Source organism: Artemia sp. Qi Xiang Cuo, chromosome 18 (genome assembly GCF_049724085.1).
Source record: "Artemia sp. Qi Xiang Cuo chromosome 18, ASM4972408v1, whole genome shotgun sequence".
Classification (NCBI taxonomy): Eukaryota; Metazoa; Arthropoda; class Branchiopoda; order Anostraca; family Artemiidae; genus Artemia; species Artemia sp. Qi Xiang Cuo.
This window is the reverse complement of record NC_142811.1, coordinates 38,357,835-38,379,888: the sequence shown is the minus strand read 5'-3', so window position 1 is coordinate 38,379,888 and position 22,054 is coordinate 38,357,835. Positions and strand designations below refer to the sequence as shown.

The following is a 22,054-nucleotide window of genomic DNA, read 5'->3' as shown; positions in this document are numbered from 1 at the left end:
CTTACTTCTCCCTGTTACCACAAGATACAGATAGTTAGGTTTAGTGAACTAATTTTTGAGAAGATTTCGGAAAACCCAAACGTCGAAGAATTAGAACACTGGTATTAATAGCATAATCGAACTAAAGTTATCATGTCCACTATATAACTTCAATTATGTAAATTGCATTGCAAATTACAATTACGTACTGCGCTTACGGCAGTTGAAAGAAAATTGACTTCTTCCTGAAAATCTCCCCCACAATTAACATTCGTAAGCGCTGTGTACGAGGACAACATTACTACGGATAAGGTAGAGCATGAGGTTAGTAGCTGGTTTCGTATAGAATCAGGAGTTAAGTACGGTTGCGTTCTATCCCCAATTCTATGGATCATTTTGTTGTCCTCAGGAACATGCCAAATACTATGGGTGAGCATGGAATCAAATGAGAAAGTAAAACTCCTAGACTTAAGATTAAACAGACGATTTAAGTGTCCTAGATAAGAATGTTATCCAAATGTATGATGTTTCGGAGTTCAGGGCGCAGAAAAAGGTTTGACAATAACTGTTAACAAGACTAAATCGCTTAGACTGGGAATAAATGAAGATGAAGAAGTGATGTTCGGTAACGAGAAGATCAATCAACTGGATAGCCTCACTTACCTTTGCAATATTATTAGTAGAGATTTTAGATGCAGTTGAAATGTTAAAATAGAATAGCCATGGGCCAGTTTTTTTTTTTTTTTTTTTTTTTTTTTTTACAGGTGGAAAAGTATGACCATCAAAGAATAAAATATTGGGAAGCTACAGAGATGACAGTAATAAAAACAGTTCGAAAGACGGAGGATTTGTTAGACGTTTTCCAGACGAAATTCAGGGGAACCTCGAACAATTCGAGGATAGTTAAAGCACGGATATAAAAAAACATAACAAATTGTAGTTAATCTGTAAATGACATGCCACAATTATGGTGGTTGAAAAAATAGTGACGACTCCCCGAAAATTAACGGTCGTAAATACACGAATGTTACAACAAAATACAAATCGGTAAGTTTTGTTAAGTAATTTTCGGGAAGATTTCAGAAAACCCAATTCCCTTGTGTGAAATTTCAAGGACATCTCGAATAATTCGGGGATAGCTAAAGCAATGTGTCCGATAACATAATCAATTTGAAGTTGTTCCGTAAACGACATATTGCATTTACGGCGGTTCAAATGAGCGAGTCTCTGAAAAACTGGCTGCTCTCTGTTACTAGTATTCGTTCATATAGAGAAACACAAGATGGGACATCTCCTGTGTTGGTTCAAACCCTCATAACACCACACATCTTTCAAAAGCTTTGAAACCAGAGTACAAAATTCCGTAAAGCATTCAAAAAATAAACCGTAGTAATGCTGGAATTATTCGAAATTACAAATAAATTTTGCAATTATAATTGCCTATGTAGGCAACTCTGAGATAATTGCTTATCTTCAGCACAGAAAACAATCGTATGGCCAGAGACACGCTAGCATTTTTTACCGAACTGTATAGGTGTATAGGATAGTATTGCGACGGACACATTGGGCGGGAAAAAAATGCTTGGTAAAACAAGCGTCGATAGCAGCAATGCAGCCGTCCATTGTCACAATAAACGAGCGTCAAAATAAACGATCGTTTATTTTAATCCCTACGTCGAGATGGTGCCCTATGGAACTAAATGTAAGCGAACACACTTGGCGTTTTATTTACCGCTGACGACTGCTGATGAATGTTTGCAGAGGCTATATCACATATAAAGAAATAATAATAATATTAATAAAAAAACTGGAAGCCATAAATGACTCTTTCCTGGGAAGGGAGATGACAATCGTAAAAAAATAAATAAATAAAAATAAAGAAAAAAGTGCCCAGAAATTCAAGGAAGGTTGAAGTGTCAGGGAGTTGGACCAAGCTAGTCCCTGCCTTCGATCCAAAACAAATCAAAGCCTATTTATCATAAATAAAAAAAATGAGTGTTAATCCAATTTATGTGCCCTAAACTAAATGGTAGTGTAACAAGATTTGAATTTGTTTACACTGAGAAAATATCTACCTAAGCTATTGGTTTTCAGAATAGCTTCTAGTTCCCCCCCCACCCCCAACGTCTGTAGGCCCATGTGTAATTAATTCATTCGGATATAGAGGGGGGTACACAATGTATTTTTCAATGTGTGTGTGTGGAGGGGTGGGGGCAGATTTGTTGTTTTTTCAAATTATGTTCAATAAAAATACAAAAAGGCTTATGATTTATTTATGATGTCAAGTCTCTTATGTTCGACTGACATTGCGACGGTAGAATGTTTACCACCCAATAGAAATGCTCGGTAAAAAAAACTAGGTAACCTATGACGTTTTACAACGTGTACCAGCAGCTTGAAACCAAGCAAGTATGACTCCCTTCTCTGCATAAAATCCCTGTCAAGACTTAGTGTATAAGCGTAGAACAAAGTCAGATCTGAAGGGATTTTAATTTTCATAAGAAGTGATAATACCGATTAGAATAAACCGAACAGAGACAAAATGGGAAACCCATAGAAAAAAGTGTATAGATAAAGAGTATTGAGACTTTTCTTGGTTAAATGGCTTTCTGGAAAGTTGTTTAATTTTATTTACGAACGTTCTTATTAGTAATAAATATACGTAACTTACGAATTAACTTACGAAACGAACTTCTATATTCATATATTTTTAATACGTATGTTAGGGGGTCTTTGGCTTAAAAATCTTTGGCTTAAAGAGCGAGGTATCGACTAGGGGGTGAACCCAATCATATACGTAATATTTTCTGTTCGTTTAAAGCTTTGATGTGGCTGCTGTTGCAGTTGAAAAACTTGTTTTTTATATTTAATTTCTGATCATTTTTTAAATAATGCTGGGAAGTCCGGCGCCCCCTTCATAGCAACGTGCCTTCCCCCATGAAAACTTCCTCCATGGAAAGATCCTCCCCAGTGCCCCCGACCCCCCCCCCCATTACCAGAAAAAAATTTCCCCTGAAAAAGTCTGTTTACTTCCCAATAACCAATGCTGTATGTAAACGTCGGGCAAAGCTCATAAATCGCAGCTTTTTCCCCGGGGAAACTGGGGGATTAGGCCATCCTCAAACGTATACTTTTTGTATGTTTCGGTCACACTGAACTAAATGGCAATCTCTAAGTTTTGATCGGGTTACTTTGGGGAAAAAATGAGCGTGGGAGGGGGCCTAGTTGCATTCCATTTTTTTGGCACTACAACTTTTAATTTCCGTTCGAATGAGCCCTCCTGCGATATCCTAGGACCACTGGGTCAATACGATCACCCCCTGGGGGAAAAAAATAATAAGAATAAACACAAATCCGTGATCTTTCTTCTTGCAAAAAAATACAAAATTCCACATTTTTGCGGATACGAGCTTGAAACCTCTACAGTAGGGTTCTCTGATACTCTGAATCTGATAGTCTGATTTTCATTAACGTTCTATGACTTTTAGGGGGTGTTTCCTCCTTTTTTCAAAAATCAAGCAAATTTTCTCGGGCGCGTAACTGTTGATGGGTAGGACTAAACTTGATGAAACTTATATATTTGAAATCAGCATAAAAAGTTGATTTTTTTGATGCATTTACTGATATTAAAATTCCGTTTTTTAGAGTCTCTATTACTATTAAGCTGGGTCACTCCTTACATACAGTTCGCTACCACGAACTGTTTGACAACACTTACCAAAAAATACAACTTGCTAGAATTACATCTTTTTAAATTAATAGAAACCAAACTTTAAATAGTTCGATATCATTGATTGCAAACTTGGCTTTGAATAATTGAAGCGAAAGCTTCTTTTTTGTACCATAAATGATGTCAATGTGCATAATAAAAAGTGGCAGAAGGACAACAAATAAGTTGAACAATTAATATAATATAAATTAGTTTTAAATAATTAAAATGAATTAAAAAATTTATTTCAGGGTCTACAAGACGCCTGAAAATCAAAAGACACCAATTTATTTTATATTTTCTGGTCTTCCTATCATTTCACTGCAACTACCCTGTGAATGTGCTACTGCATAACTACAACCATGGGAGTCTGGCTTTTTAAAGAAGGCCTTTAATAACTTTTTAAGGACCAAGCTAAAGTCCATCACTATCGCTCCCATCACTAAGGCTAAAATGTTGCTATTTAATCTATAAAAAGGGTCAAACAAAAAACGTGCATCTAAAGCACGTAAAATGGTGCTCTATCTATGATATGACTGATTGAATACAAATATCTAGTAATAACAGCTGGATGGTATACTCCACTGATTATGTGAAACTGACAATGGGAATTTCAATTTTGTCTGAGAAGCAACGACATGTAGGAAAACCAAGCTAGATCCCAAAATTATATTATATAAAATGTAGTACCTAAGACCCTTTTTTGCCAAAATGACACAACATGTATATTCCTCTACCTTTATTCTAGGTAATCTATGTACAAACACATACCCAAACCCTTTTTCAAACAATAAAACACAGCTTAAATACGAAAAAATCGACCTACGTTCAGATCATTTTAGAATCGAAACGAACTTATACTTTTAATTGAAATCCAAATTTTAATAAGTTAAAATCAGCTATGAATCCTTTTTATCTATGCTGGGTAATGCTTCACTGTCAGTTTTGCAGTTTTTAATTCATACTAAACCTATTTTAAGGTCCATTCACAAAGAGATTTTTCACAATGTGAATTTGAGCGAATCAGAAAAATCTGTGAAAATGACTGCCTCAAATTACGACTAGCTAAATCTCATTGTGAAAGGGCCTTAACAGCGTCAAGGTTTCCTTCCTTATCAATTTCACAAACTTCTTATCCCTTGAGTCGATCCTGAAAAGAGTGAAAGATGTTGTCTACGAAAGGGCGTGTCTTTTTTTCATAACTTTTTCATAAGCAATAAATACACTATGATTAGAACAACTTTCAGCAATTATTAGTGAAAAACTGACAACTATAAGCAACGCATATCAACACTGAGTCAAACACTGCTTCATATGCTTCTCCTTTATCTATCCTGTTATGTGGACCACATACATCCTTAATTCGTTTCTAATTACATCTTCCCGTTGCATTCGAGGACACCACATAGTTTCGTTTTTGGTCCCAGGTGGATTGACGAAAAGTAAGGCAAAGCCAATCTATTCATCTATACATTGTAACTATTTCACATTTTTCAATATAATTTAATCTTCAAACAAAACTATGTTAGCGAAAAAAAGTCAATTTGATTCCCCCATCAATCCTCTTCCCGATGTCTTTTCTGCTACTTTTACAACTGTGAATTGGTTTTTAATTTTCTAAGCATTACATAACTAAAATCCCATGTAATTTGTTATCCTTCAAAGTGAGTTAAGAGGCTGGAAACAGGGAACATTTCCTTGAGGACGGCCTTCAACTGCCCATTAAAATAGAGAAAACAAGGTACAAAAACTGTCGGGGATAAATATTTTTTTTTTATTGGCCAAAATACTATTTGGTTTATAGTCAGTAAAAAGTAGTCAGGGCAAAAAGGTGACCCCCCCGCCCCCAAAAAAAAAACTTGGAACCTCGTTTTCGCCTGCCTGTACAGTTATCGAAATGTGAGACATGCATTGGAGAAACTTAGCGCATTTCATGTAGAGTGGCAGAAGAGCCAGTAAAACAAGGTCATTTACAAATCTTATTGAAAAGATTACCTGTTAATCCAACTTTTTTACGACACATTGTACACCTATTTCCCTTCTTTTTCTTATCCCCACCATCGACAGATTCAAGCGACGCAACACTGCTAGTTTCTGATTGGACATCACTGACAGCAGATACCAGGGAGGTGGAACTTGTGGAGGCAGCAAGAGCGGCTGTCGAAGGAGAAGCCAAATCTATATAACAAATGTCTATAATTGAATGAATGCCTTTGATAGATACTGCCCTCTTGTTCGTAAAAACATGTACCTTTATTTGAAGTTCTTACATCTTCAATAGGGACGTTAACAGATCAATTTACACTGTCATATTTCGCTAAATTCGTACTTTAAGCTCAATAAATGCAGAGAATTGTTATACTTATACAACTTGAGGAATAATAAATAATTATGCAAGGATCCAACTAGATAAATTCAAATTTAGAATACATGAGGATAAAGAGCTAATATTAGCTAGATAAAAAGATAAAACAAGCGGATAATCTTCAAATACCTACGTAGCAATATTGTTAAGGATAATGAATAGAGTGAAGATGTTAGAAGCAAAATAGCCACAGCTTGAAAGGTTGTTTTCCAGTTGAAAAAAGTTTGCAAGAATCGCAAGATAAGGTCTTCCAGCTAAAATTAGGGTAGCCGAACCAAGGCAACGACAGCGGCCAAACAGAGCACTGAAACATGGGCGCTTTGGAAGGTTCAGGAAGATATGCTAGATGTAAGGAACCGTCTAAGGATAGATTTAAGGCGCTATTTGATTTTTATTTATTATTTTTTACGACCAGAAATGCTAAGATGGCTTTCGGGAGCTTTTTTTCTACTGAGTTGCATAATTTTTTACGTAAAATGTAAGTTCGGCAATGATATCTAGTTTGAAAATAAAACTTGGAAGAAAAGTTAGGAATGATTGAGTCACGAAATTTATGGATGAAGCTGCCCAAAGGTTGTCACAACCGGAGATTTTTGCAATTTGGCATAAAATAAGATTTATTTTTGATACATTTTGTTGAAGTTTTGTAAAAACAATCACTTAGTGCCCATCGTTTTTTGGTGGAAAAAATTTAACGATTTTTTCTATTACTTCAACATTACGACTTTGAAACATACATTTTTGACGACTTATTACAATATAGCAGTCTGTTTTAAATCAAGAGTTTTATGAATATCCCTACTTGTTTTAGCTGTCAGTCCTGAACAGACTGATGGAATGCCATTATATACCAGAATAAAAAACAGTGTAAAATTGATGGGAAAAGAGTGGTTCTTAGGTAGGCATAATTCATTAAAATGTTCAGTTTCCAAGCTTTATAATTATTTTAATACATTTTTGAAACTTACCCTGAAAGTACATCCTCCTTGATAGCAAAAAGGCTATCTAAATAAAAAAAAAAACCTCTTTTTAAGCGCTTGTACAAACCAAGAAAACCTAAGAGTCCATAATCCTGGTTAGGGTGAAATATTGATGACTATAAAAGCTAAAAACAGAAAAATATACCTTGTATATACCTCTCAATTTTGAATAGCACACTAAAGGACAGTGGCTGGGAAAACAGTCATCAAAACAACACCGGAACTAACAGAAGTAGGCATGTAATCAGAAACACTTTAAAGACGGGGGGGGGCAACTCCAATACACAAAAAAATCAGGCGAAGTATAATAAAGAACTAGGAGACTAATCATTGTAAAAGGAGGGGGGGGGGTATTTTCCATTCAGAAAAATCAGGCAAATTGAAATAAAAACTGGAAAATTAAGAGGAAATGCAAAATTTTTGAGTGAGTGAAAGGTCGGGTAGGAGCAGCAGTCTGAGTTTTCTCCACACACACGTTACCGCCCGGAAGTTGTTTCTTCTGTATCGGTAGTTATGTAAAAAAAAGAAAAAAAAAAGAAAAAAAAAAGTTCGAATTCGAAAAAAAACATGATTTTCCACCCACTAGCAGAGTTGTTTAAACACTAAATAGAAAAGACGTGCAGACAAATTAAGAATTTAACGGATTTTGATTCATAAAAGATAAAGATAACAAACAAATAATTTGGAAAAAGCGAACAGGATAGATTAATTACAAATAGAAATCTGAGATTTATTATGTCAATAAAAATTAAACTAATGAAAGAAAACATACTTAGCTTACATTTTTTAACCTTTGAATGGCAATCATCTCAGCGATTTTTCTATCTTCCCTCAAAACACAATAAACAAGCTAACAGAGCAAAAGGTAAAAAAAGGAACAGTAGTAAAAATCAATGAATTAGCAAAAAGGAAAATACGAATCCCTTTGTCTAGATGGAATAAAATAAAACTCGATAGTTATAACACCAATATGTTAAAAATAAAATTTACTTCTCCATGGAAAAAAATGCATGATATTGGACTGAATAATCTTCGTGTGGTTTTCACAATGGATCCCATAATGATTTTACATGTCCACTAGGCAAAGTTCCTACACCTACTCACCTCCTTCCCAAGGATTTCAATAAGATATTTTTTAGAAAAAATGCGGCGAAATTGGGGTAGACTGAAAAGGGACTTAAAAGCCAAAATCCTTGGCAAAAACATATATATACGCACATGGCTCGAATCTTATAGCAGCAGTACAAAAACATTCCTATTATTTCAAGAGTGTACTTGCTTGCACAATTAGGTATCGTTCCATACGACAACAATCAAATGGAGAACGCAGATGGAAACTTCTCCGTACTGACACATCTGTCACATGTTGCGTAATCCACTAGCAAAGAATATTTCCTGGAATCATCTTACCCAAAGAATGGCAAACATAGATTTTGGTAAGATATGCAATTTTTTACTAGAAACGTGCAAAAAGCAATATCTTAAAACAAAAACACATATACTTCCCTAAATATAATGTCCAGTGAATTGATGGGACAATTTTAACCAGTTGTTGTACTAAGGACATCAAAATGAAAACATTTCACCCCTGTACCCATCTTAGGTTAGTTCATTCGCGGTTTTTTTTTTAGATTCTTTGGCTGTCCCCAAATTATGAAGTTTTTTGGGAAGCTTGAAATTATTGCTAGTGTTAAGACAACTACACCTTCAAAGGGAACACCTTCTTAAACTGTTTAGTGTCATATGATTTTAGCTTCTTTTTTTGCTGATCTTCACTAATGTTTCTTTTTTTTCATTCGGCACCTGCATCTAACAAAACTGGATAAAGTAGGATTTTTCAATAAAAATCTAATTCTTGTTTTTTTCTTAATTTTCTTAAGATATATATCGTGGTGCACAAGGTTGTATCTAGAATTTTTTTTTCGACTCTTAAAAACGTAACAAAAATTCATATAAACAAATTTTTTACGTGTTTTTAGGAATTTTTGTACCCCCCCCCCCCACAAAAAAAATTCTTGCTAAGGCCTTGGTTGTAGAAAGTTCCACAATCAATTAGTACGAACTCTTTACTTATTCTTCACCTTGCCAAGACTCAACTAATAAGACTTTTTAACTTACTTGACATTTAAGACAATGTAAAAAAATCATTTACGTCTACGATTGAAACTTTAAGAGAGGGAACAAATAGATTGAATGTTTTCTGTTGCAATGATTGAAGGTATGCAATAAGAACTGAGGAAATATGTATTTTAAGACTGATTTAAGAAATTTGTAAAAAAAAAAAAAAAAAAAAACCTAAATTGAAGTTATTTCTGTGGAAATGTTTTTACTTTGAGTTCAAGCATGTTGAAACTAAAAACCTTACTTTTTAAAAGGTATATAATGTTTATGGCGATATAAATGCCAAACATATTACAATTACAAAACGTTATTGCAGATAACAGATAATTATCCATAGCAAAGCAAAAATAGACAAAAATGAATTTAAGAAATTTAAAAGTCACCTTCAACATTTTCAACAGAGGGGACAGTTGGTTGTGCAGTAACGACAGGGCTGACAATTGATTGGCTAGAAGTGGGCGAAGACGAAGATAAAGATTGGCTAAAAAGAACTGACGGGGAGGTTCTACCGGCACTGCTTGAGCTCATCGGTGGCGCTTGCTTTTTCTTCAAAGCCTGAAAAGTATCAAATAAATCAGTCAATAGTTATCAGTCAATAAATCTTGATTAATTGAAGGTTGCTAACCGAAGGTTGTGCGTAGGTTGTGCACAAGCAGAGGGGGGGGGGTGCATCCTTTAAGATTGGAATGGGTACCAAGGACAAATTTAGGCTAAATATACTACTTTTTGAGGGAAATATCAAACGCTCTTCCCTTCTTGGAAATCCTCTGGTATCCCTGACCCTTAAAATTTAGGTTTCGTGTATCCGAGAAGGTCCTGTAGTTATAAACAACGATTTTTTCAAGGATGTCATTACTCCCAATTAACTTTCCTCATCAGAATCTGACCACTTAAAATATAATTGTTCCAAGTAATCAATTAAAGTAACCATTTTCCCAGAATTATGTTATGAGTGCTATTGCAAAGCACTATTTATGTATTCTCTCAATGTCAAGATAGCAAATATACTATCAATATCTCGACAAAATAGGCATGCGCGTGAGTATAATTTTATTTTAGTTAGGATGGGGGGGGGGGGGGCAAAAACAGCTAATTAAAAGAAAAGTTATCTTTGCCAGAAACACAATTCATAAAATTTATTTAATCACATTTTTGGTACTCGAATGGGTTTGGGAATATCTTAGCAATGTGCTATTACTCACACGGATTCCAGGTCGCCAGTAGTGTACGAGAAAATTTTTTTAAGAGAAAGTCATTTTTTAAACTAAGGTTTAACATTAGTAATATGATACAGGGTGTTGAAAAGCAATACCCATTTGTCAATTTCTAGAAGATTTTGTTGAAGGATTCAGTAATATACTGATTAAAAACTAGAACATTTGATTCCAATAAGACAGTAGTTCCAAAACATCTTAAAACTACCATAACGAAAAAAAGGAAACGCGTTACCTTGCGGAATTGTCATAGTAGGGGGGGGGGGGGGGGGATTCCTGCAAATTTTCCAGGGGAAAACTTCCCGCTAGGGATGGGGGTGGGGGATTTTCCTTTCTTTTGAGATAGCAGCAACGCGCGATGGGTAAGCCGGTTTTTAAATAAAAAAAAAAGAGATCAAAACTTTAACGAACAAAAATTATCCTATACAATTACAAAAGGGGCTAATACTCCCTCAATCCACCAATCAAGACGCTAAAGTTTTACTAACGCTTCTTTGAAGGCATTTTAGAGTTCAATGTATAGCCAGCTGGTACTTGCAAGCGTTTCATTTACCGATTGTCTATTAGAAATTTGAGCTGAAAATTTTATTCTTAAGAGCCAATGAGAATAAATGAACCCTTCCCTCCCTTAATTTTTAACCGCTTCCCTCCCGACAAACAATTCGAGTCCTTCTGCCCTGCACACTACCTGGAAGTTTCATCTGATTCCCCCAAGCTTTCCCAGAGATAATACAGATGCTATTCTGATGACCTGGGCATGCTCAGTGTCTTCAAATTTACCACTGCCCCAAATAAAGACAGTATGTTTCGCCCTTCTCTTCTCCCTCTCATAAAACTCAATGTCCAGATCCCCCCCCCCAAAAAAAAAAACACTCCGTGAAAGTTTCACACTTCACCTCCCAAGCCGTTCTTAAGATATTGCAGATATGCTATTTTAATAAGCTGGCAATAGTGTCTTTTGTTTTACTATGCTACTTAACCATGGACAGATTATAAGTCCCATTGCGGCTTAAGAGTAGAAAAACGTTTAGGATCATAAAAAAAATAATCTATTTAGCTGTTTCACCAATATAAAATTTTGAAAGCACCTGCCCCTCCACCAACACTTCCTGAAAATTGACAACTCAATCTTCTATCTTTTCCCGATACTTCAGATATGGTGTGTCTTTTGATTTAGCTCTGCCCTCTCTCCAAGTCATATTCAACGTCCATGTGCCCTCCCCTCCATCAACGCCCTCCAAAATTTTCAGCTTGATGTCCCAATTCATCCCAAAGATATGGTGGAGGTGCCACTTTTGATTACCAAGCGAAAAATAGTCTTATGACTTACCTCGCTATTTCACCGAGCATAAATTATAAGACCCATAGGAGGTTAAAATGAAAAATTTTTTCGGTGGATTGCAGATGACTTTTTTATCCCCATCTTCCCCCTCCCCCAACAAAACTTGGATTTCCCTCACCCACCATTTCCATTCTTTTCACCAACAGTACCTGAAAGTTTCAACTCAATCCCAAGCCATTCCCAAGTTATTTCAGAAATACTATATTGATGACCTGGATACACATAGTGTTTTCCAATTTAACCCTGTCAGTCTCCTCAAATTCAAAATTTGTGATCCATTTGAACTCCCACCCCCTAATCCCAAACACTCGTGAAATTTTCAAATCGATCTCTCAAGTCACTATTGACATGTTGCAAATAATTTGAACACTCGGGTCCACACAGCGTCTTTTGATTTACTCAGGTACGCGTGTCGTTTGCAGACAATACCCTTGCGAAACTGGGAATTTTAGCTCAGTGAATGATCCCTAAGAACTCCCAGCTGTTTGGACTATAAAGACCGAACATGGGAGTCTTCTCTACTAAAGCTAATCTGTGAACAATGGGTAATTTACACAACTTAGGGTCATCGTCCCTGGGGCTGTGGGTGTGATATCGACCCTGAACGCTTACTCATTGGACCTTTCGACGAAACGACGACTAACTTCAGCAGAAACGAAACGACTAACTTCAAACTTGGTCCAATACTATGGGAGTTACGGGGGGGAGGTCGGGTTCCCGGAAAGATCACTGAAGAGAGGCTGATTACCCTCCAACCACATTGGCCCTTAAAAGGGCACTAGAACTTAAATTTCTAACCAATTGAGTCCCTCCTAAGTTTCTAGAATATTTTTCTATACCAAATTGCGCAGGGGGGGGGGGGGGCCCTTTTCAAGAGCTGTTTTTGGGCAAACCAATATTTTTTTTCTTTTATGTTGGAGTACCCTTAAATATATATGTTTTATGTCGATTGGAAAGTTGTTGGCTTTTTGTCAGGGCCAAATTTTCTTTTTCTTTTTTCTTAATATTTATTTGGGTGGGGTGGGGGTGCCCCGAAACAAATCTTTTGGTACATTAAGTTACTCTTGGCCCACTTTCTATGAGTGTAAGTATCCAACTGATCAGGGACAAAAATGGTTTTGGTCTATTTCATGGCCCCTGCCCCCCCCCTCCATTCCAAAGAAAAATATTTAATTATTTTTACCAAGAGAACAACTCCTGAAAGTTTTAGACCACTGGGTAACAATGATCAAGCATACCCCCTTTTTCCACTATAAAACCTATCTGTAAACAATTTAGATTTCCGTAATTTACGACCCATGCATCAATGACTGTATGTTCGATTTAACGTTGCTCTTTACTTTCATTTGAAAAGACTCACATTTTTCACTTCATAGATCCAAGATCTATACTAGGAATCATTAAAGAATTCACTTTGTGGTCCCATATAGCAAGTCTTTTCCTGGAGGATTTCCTGTCCTGTATATTTCAACAAGAGGAAAGTTAAGGCTCTCTTGGTCATTAAGGAATTAGATGGAACTAACCGGCGAATACTCTAGCTGCGAAGACAAACCAGCCAACCAGATCCAGCTCCTATAATATCCTATAATTTTCAACATGTTTCATTATTACTCTCGGAAATTTCCCCCCTTCTTAACAGTATTGTATAAATGTATTTTTTTTGTTTCAAATTAAAAATATTTATGAAATAAATGGGGAACTATTCTCTTTCCTCTCACCATCAATATTACATGCTGGGTCCAGATTTTCTTCAAACACACAACAGCAAATAAAAATTAACCCAAAAACAAAAACACAGAGAAAAAACTTGATGTGGTGGCTACCAGGATAAAGTGGCAATTAAATCCAGATCATCATAATTATTATCTATTATCAGAGCTTGTCAAAACCCCATGCTATCCCTATTGTTGTATCTGCAAGGCATGTACAAGAAAAGCCTGCAATATCTTAAATGCAGCACCTTAACATCTCTGATTTTTGGGGCAAAACAAAATATAAACAACAGCTGCTAACACAGCTGCATGATCACAAAGGCTAGAATACAATTTAGCTATTGCTTTTCTGTTACATCTTCTGCAGATTTCAATGGTTTAATGTACCCCAGATTTAGCTTGTACTCTCATAATGAATATACTAATCAATAAATATTAGTCCAAGCCACTCTTTACTCCCATTTTGTTGGCATAAGATGTTTAAAAACGTGCTCTTACCTCCTTAAAACAAATAGAACACATTCCTTCAGTTCCAGGATTACCATAAAATCCACAGCCAGACCTGCACAAGGTTGGTTGAGACTGCATTTGATTAGATTCCTGCTCCATCTTTGGCAACTGCAAAATAATCCCAAGTTAGAAACTAAAGAAAAATGAACATTCAAAATGCAGTGCATGCACAAATATAGTCAGCAAATCGCTTTTCGAAAGTTCTATTGCATATATACTCAAGACTAAGATGTCGAATACATAAACTTTGGCTAAATTTCATCATTCACAACCATCCTTACTTGAATTCAAATGTGTCAATTGTACAAATTCTTACAAGACAAAAAAGTGCATAATCTAGAGGACATAAAAAAATAGAATGAAAAAACTGTTAAAAAAATAAATAAAATTCTGACAAGCAAGCAATATTCAGTTTTCCTGTGGAATCGTTGGAATTTAAAAGCTGCTCTTATACTTGTTCTATATCTCAATATTCATCTTTATGTGACTCTACTCCTATCCCCATTTTACTGTTTTAAATGAAGAATGTCATTTTTTGAAATTCTGATTCCAATGATACAAATCTAAATTCCATGCAGACATAAAAAGAAAAAAAAAATCAAGAAGACAAAAACAATAAAATGCTAAAATAAGCTACAAAATAGAAGCCAAATGACAATAAAAATCCAAATATCAAATTTACTTTTATTCAACTCAGAACCATATTCAAGGCCAGTTTAGCTTTTTAAACTATATGTTTAGCATAACAGGACATCAAATTCTAGCTTCCAAGTAGTAGCCCATTGGCAAAACAAGTTAAGATCAAACTGGAGCACATTATCACTTGGAAAAATGGGGCAAAAGTTGGAAAATGGAAAACTTGCTTAAATACTTATGGATATGAGTTAAATTCAGGAGCGGATCCAGGATTTTTTTTTTCGGGGGGGGGGGGGGGGGTTACTAATATTTGACTTTTTCGGGGGTTTTTACTAATTTTTGACTCAGTTTTCGACTAATTTTACTGATTTTTACCTAGGTTTTACTAATTTTCGACTTATTTTCGACTCGGTCAAAAATTTCGGGGGGGGGGGGGTCAAACCGGGTAACCCCCCCTGGATACGGCCTTGGTTAAATTTACATATAAATTGAATCAGTGTCATAGCCTTAGTCCAGATACCACTAGACAAAACAATGCTTATCTTCAGATTGTCATGATACATCTGTTTAAAGATGTCTAAAAGCACTCTTTAGATCTATCAAAGGCACTGATTACAATTATTTCTGGGAAAAGGTTGTTTTGAGGGGTGCTTAACCCTTAAAAATGACCCAAAAAATTAAAAAAGCGCTATCTAGCAAATTTCAATTGCACCTTTGTTGGATTAATGGCATTACCATTTACAAAGATTTGCAGGGCTAGCACTTTCAAGAAGAAAAAAGTTGGATACAAATTAAGGAACTACCAACAACAGTTTAAAAGCCTAGATGACCACAAATTCACAGCAAGTATTGAACTCAAAATAGTATATCAGGATTATCCAGTGCTTGAATTCAAGGAGCTCCTACAGGACATATAAATTGGAACCTGTAATATTTTAGCACACTGCATATAGAAGAAGAAAAAGAAATGGGCTAAATAATTTTAATTGAAGAGCCCGAAATTTCTAGCAAAAGAAGAATTTTTACTAATTTATTGAACAAAATTTGCAATGGAAATAATTGTTATATTTGGATACAGTATTGAATTTTGAATCAAATGGCATGATAACTTTTTAGATATCTCTTTGCACAGTGAAAGTAATCATTATCAAATTCTGAACCTTTTCTATCTGTCTTATTTCTTTTCTTTTTTCCCCACCTTAAATTCTTTTTAGTTTCATTGCAATCCAAATACTACCAATATTGGATTCTAGATTATAGTTTTTTTGCTATCTTGGAGAGTAGTAGTTAGGTAGGCAAAATAAAACTTTCAGGAATGAAACCAGGACCTAAAATACACCTTGGGAAGGTGTTTTCGAGCTACAATTTCTACCCAGCCTTGATTTCTAGGGCTAAGAAGATTGCATAAAAGACAGGTAGGTCAAATTAGAAGACAGGCAATCTAAATTTTAACAGAAGTTCTAAATGGTTCTTCTGACAAGAGCATCTAAACTGTGAATGTTTGATAATATACATGATGGAAATTCAAGACATTTCAGAAGAAATATGTAAAATTTATGTCCATCTTTTCCAAACATCAAGCACAAGGAAGGAACCTTTTGAAAACTTATCATGTCTGTGAATCAAGCCTAAACCTAGAAGCTAAGGAAAAATTGCCATCAAAGGTATTTTGCTAAATCCTCTAGCCATTTCAAAGTGGACAACTACACTACCACTTTATACATAAGCTTCAAGACCCCCGTGCAAGTTGGCTGGAATTGAAGGAATTCTGATAACAAATCAGCTGGGGTTCCCAAAAGTGGAATTTCCAGTTAAGAAGACTGTGACTGCCATTGACAACAATTTAGATCCATTCAGACATGATAAAGATGCCTTGAAAAACATTATGACATATGAAGCATTTATGACATTATGACATAGTGACAGATGAAGCAATGGCTTTTAGTATTTGCAAAGGCCACAGAAAACATCAGCCTGAAAGCTATTGAAGGGTTTCTGAGTTGAAAAACATCATGTTTCTCCAAAATAAAAGTTAAAACCATTGAGACACCAAAAACTGGCTTCTTTGGTCAAAAGTTTACTACCACAGCACCACTGAAACTGGACATGATTAAAAGGTAATGTTGGCATGTCCAGATAGTCACAATTCTCCAGTGGATATTTTGAAGAAACTCCTATCATATAAATTGCTTTCACTTTCAATTAGAAATTGTATAGAAAAAGAAGGCATTGCAAAACTATGCGAGGATAATAAATCAGCTTTGCTGGTTCTATTTGACAGCCATTTGAATACAGATTCTTGGTCAACTGTAGTAGAGGACAACCAGATCTATAGCCAAGAAGAACTTATTCTGCTATTTCACCTCATCTTCACAGTCTTAGAAAACAATTGAAAAGTAGGCTTTGAAATGTTTCTCTCAGATAATATTTCAGAAACTCCAAGATGCTTTATCTACAGATGTTTGTCAGTTACATCTGTTTATTGATATATACACCAGATATTTTGGCCAAAAGGCCCCATCAAGCTCTGCTATCTTCCTGAAAGATAGTAGCAGTTGCCAAGAACTATGGCACCTAAATTGCTGGCAAAGGAATGTCTACAACAAAGATCATAATACTTGAGAACTTAGATACCTTTCACACAGATTTTAAATGTAAAGCAAAGATGATCAAATTGGTATTTAAAGAATGAAAGAAAAAGCACATTTCTAGAAGTGATTTGAGGGCTTTCCTGGGAGGAAGTCTAGAGAGAAAGAGTCAGACAGATGAAATTCCTGCCACTATTGCAGAGCTAGAAAGCACACCAGGAGTAAGTGCCACTCACATAATGCTTCAACTTGCAACTTGCTTACAAAATAGCTCTTTGAAAGTTACTGTTCATTCAAGTGACACAGGACATTATTGCACTTATGCTTCAATATTACCAACAGTTGATTTAACTATCTCTGCACTTGTAATATTCTTACCTTTCTGTTCTACGTGACCTGGGTTTCTTTTTCAAATAAATAAACATCGAGACTTTCTACATGGTGTCAGATCCTCTAAAAAAACAACATGGAAACCAACGTCCACTACCCTGCAATGGATTGGACAAATGATAACCTTAAAGAGGCGTGGACAAGATTTAACAATCATGCAAAACTGATGTTCAAAGGACCCCTTAGCGGAAAGACAGAAAAAGTGCAATGCGCCTTCCTGCTGATCTGGCTTGGAAATAAAGGGTGGGACATTTTTAATACCTTTACAATTACAGCTGATGAACAGGACAAAGTTCTATTATACATGGACACGTTCAGTGAATATTTCCTCCCTCAGTGCAATCCAGTGTTTCAAAGATACCTTTTTCATAAACGTGATCAACGAGATGGTGGACCAGTGGATCAATACATAACTGATCTGAATCTTTTGGCTCGTGAATGTGCATATTCCACAACAGCCATTAGAGAAGAAATGGTAAGAGACCGACTTGTATGTGGCGTCTCTTCAGCAAAAGTCAGAGAGAAACTCTTCCAAGCAGGTTCCAGTCTAAATCATTCACAAGCAATTACAATAGTGCGAACACATATAGAAACCCAGGTGCAGTTCAGGACAATGTCAAAGCCTGATATTTGTGGCTTATCAAGAAACATGCATAAAGCATGAAGTGGATTTTGTCAGGAGGGCAAAGAAATCAAACCATGCCCCATCTGTAAGACAATGCTATTTCTGTGGAGGGGATTATTCACCGTGCCCTGCAAAAGGAAAAATATGCAGTAACTGTGAAAAACCAAACCATTTTGCAAAGGTTTGCAAAAGCAGCAAAAAGGTGGTGAATGTAATAAATCAACGACATCAAACAAATGAGCATCAACCAGACAGCAATGATGAGTTCTTCATAGACACCATAAAGATGAACACAGGTGATGGTCAGCCCTATGTGAATATCATAATCAACAAACACATCAATATCCCTTTCAAAATTGACATAGGAGCAAAGGCCAACATCATGCCTTAAGCATTTTTTTATACCTTTAAACCAAGGCCTAAAGTCAATAAGACACTACAAATTCTTACTAATTTCGGAGGACAGAAGATCCCAACGCTTGGCATTTGCAGCCTTAACTGCGCATATACCAACGGATGCACTGAGACACAGCCCTTCTTCATAGTGAAAGACGCCCCCGTCCCAATCCTAGGCTTCGAAACCAGCAAGAAACTAAAATTAATTAAGCTGATACTTAGTTTGACAAAACCATACCCATTCATTGAGGAATTCAAAGACGTATTTCACGGTATAGGACAGTTCAGAGGTGAGTGTCACATACCACTCAAAGAAGGAACCGAACCTAAGGCTTTACCAGCCAGACGCATCCCAATATCTCTCTAAAACAGGTTCAAGAAGAAACTAGACAGGATGGAAGCACTTGGGGTCATCAAAAAGGTTACTTACCCAACAGATTGGGTAAATGCTGCAGATGTGGTCGAAAAACCTGACAAAAGCCTCTAGGTCTACAATGACCTAGAGAACCGGAACAAGGCCATCAAAAGAACCCACCACCCAATACCCACATTTGACGAAGTAATACTAAAACACTCCGGTGCTAAATTTTTCACCAAGCTGGACGCCTGTCACGGATATTGGTCTCTCGTCCTTGACAACGAATCATCTCAACTAACAACATTTAACACTCCATTCAGCGGATACATGTTCAAATGCATGCCATTTGGGTTGATTTCAGCGCAGGATTAATTTCAACACTGTATGGAAGAGGCATTTGAAGGCATTAAAGGTTTTTCCGTCATAGTTGATGACATCATTATATCTGGGGAAACCATAGAGGAGCACGACGCAAATGTTCGCAGTGCACTAATCAGAGCACGCGAAAGGTTGTGAAATTCAACCTAAAAAAATGTGTGTTCGGGTGCAACAGCATACCATACTTTGGACACATAATATCAAAAGGTGGTATCCACCCAGACCCACAAAAGGTCCGTGCACTGAAAGAAATGAGACCCCCATCTACCAAGGATGAACTGTAGACTATACTGGGAATGATGAACTACCTTGCAAGGTACATTCCCAATCTAGCATCACTAAATCAGCCCCTACGTAACCTGGCAAAACAGCGACAGCTCAAGTGGGAGCCACAACACGATATAGCATTGAACAACATCAAAGAATCCATTTGCAGCTCATTGACATTTTTCGATCCAAAAGCAGGGAACATCGAACTACAAGTTGACACTTCGAAGTTTGGCCTAGGAGCCACCCTTATTCAAAATGGGAAGTCAATCTCCTTTGCATCACGCTCTTTGAACACCACCGAAGTCGTCACCGAGACTCCAGCGGATGCTACTGAGAATCCAACCATACGACTTCACCATAACATTCCACCCAGGCAAAGAGATTCCAGTTGCCGATGCCCTGTCACGCATGCATCTCCCTGAAGAGGATGGAGAGATGCGAAAAGAGATCGAATCATATGTGCATTCTGTTAAGTCAATCCAACCAATCAGCAATGACAGACTTAAAAAGCTCAAACAAGAGACAACAGCTGACACTCAATTGGTTGAGCTGGCTAAGACAATCAAAAGTGGTTGGCCAGCATCCAGAAGAAACCTCCCAGCAATTCCCACCCCATTCTGGAATGTCCGGCATGACCTAACGGCAGACCAAATTATACTAAAAGGTGATCGCCTGGTCATACCCAAAAACTCCCGCAAAGATATCCTCAACTGCATACACGCATCACATCTGGGTATCGAAAAAACCAAAAAGTGAGCTTGCTCCGTCATTTTTTGGCCAAGGATGACAGAATATATTGAGGAATTTATAAAACACTGCTATGCATGCACCAGACTCCAAAACTCTAACCAGAAAGAGCCCTTGAGGCCACATGACATCCCTGACTTACCATGGGAAAAAATCGGTTTGCGACCTCTTTTACCAAAACGGAGAATACTTCCTCATTACGGTCGACTATTACAGTCGATAGATTGGGAAGCAGTACATATGCTCACCAAATAATTCCGTACCTGAAAAAGCACTTTGCTCGTTATGGAATTCCTTGTATGCTCATTACCAACAACGGCCCACAATTTACATCATCCGTCTTCCAAAAATTCATATCGGATTGGGAAATATCCCACACCACATCCTCACCACATTTCCCCCAATCAAACGGATTGGCAGAAAGGTCCGTACAGACGGCCAAAGATATCCTGAGTAAAACCGATATTGATGGAAATGATTTTGAGCTGGCGTTGCTAGAGTACAGGAACACCCCAGTTGATGGTCTGGCCTCCCCATCACAATTGCTAATGAGCAGAAACCTCAGATCAATAATCCCATGCACCAAAGAAGTACTTGTACCAAAGACCATTCACCACAAGCAATTTCGACAGAATTGAATGAAGCAACAGTCACGCCAGAGCAAGTACTATGATCAACAGTCAAAACAACTGAAACCCCTACAAATTGGACAACCTGTACAGGCCCAAATCCACGGCAAACTCTGGCAGGTGGGCATTGTCAAAAGAGCAGATGTGAATCCCAGATCCTACATAGTCGAGACAAACAATGGAGCAACCTACAGAAGGAACAGGCGCCACATAAAGATAGTCTGTCAGCAACCTCAGTCACCAGACGCCACCACAACTGAAGAGATTCCCCATACAGATACTCCAACCACACCACTGATCTATCAGAAACAATACCTACCCCTGTCCCTAGAACACCAGATGACAGCCGTCTGAAACCCTTTACTCACGTTCATAGCCCAACATTTAACAGGCCCATACCTGTACCAAGCACCTGTCATGTGACCCATACAGAACTCCATGATAGCCCCTCCATAACCTGGACCTGTCGCACTGTGAATCCAGTCCAGAGGCTTAACCTGTTAATTGTTAATCTTTTAATTAAAGGAATACCACCACCACCCTGTTTAAAAAGTTAAGTGAACATTGTAAAAAAAAAAAAAAAAAAAAAAAAAAAAGGGGCGCGCGCCTCGTACCTCCTCATAAAGAAATACAGTAATTTATTATGATAGTGTGTTTAGCATTTAAAAGTGGAATTTGTTTATTATGTTTTGTACCAGCTCGCTAGTTTGGAAAGGAGGAAGGATGTAATATTCTTACCTTTCTGTTCTAGGTGACCTGGGTTTCTATTTCAAATAAATAAACATCGAGACTTTCTACACACTAAGATCCTGAGCTGTATTTCGTTCCCAGAAAAAATAAAATCCGTTCATTGTATAGCAAAATTAGAACCAATTTAATCTTTTCTTCAAAAACATTTTTTTCCAATCTTTTTTCCAACTTAATCATTTTTTTTACTTCAGGGGATTTCTGAGTGCAAGTTTGATCATTTCTGAGTGTAAGCTTGAAGAGTTGATTATTAGAAGATACAGCTAATTTAACCATGAGGATTGAAAGTGGTGTTTCAAACATAGCTCCATTTAGAACAAAATTTGCTGCAGGCATGCAGGAAGCGGGTTGTTGCTGC

The 22,054-nt window shown here is 36.8% G+C and overlaps 1 protein-coding gene across 5 annotated transcripts in view; it reads right to left on the bottom strand.

Annotated features, from left to right (window-relative positions):
- drn (zinc finger AN1-type doctor no) overlaps positions 1–22,054 on the bottom strand; it is a 41,565-nt gene that overhangs the window by 3,056 nt on the left and 16,455 nt on the right. For 4 of the 5 annotated variants that reach the window (XM_089104614.1, XM_089104615.1, XM_089104617.1 and 1 more), the window contains exons 2-4: positions 13,921–14,040; positions 9,538–9,709; positions 5,684–5,881 (exon numbers count right to left, since the gene is read on the bottom strand). In XM_089104614.1, the coding sequence (XP_088960740.1) occupies positions 5,684–5,881; positions 9,538–9,709; positions 13,921–14,031 (481 nt within the window). In that variant the 5' untranslated portion in view covers positions 14,032–14,040. The remainder of the gene's footprint in view (positions 1–5,683; positions 5,882–9,537; positions 9,710–13,920; positions 14,041–22,054) is intronic. The other variant, XM_089104619.1, reaches the window with a different exon arrangement.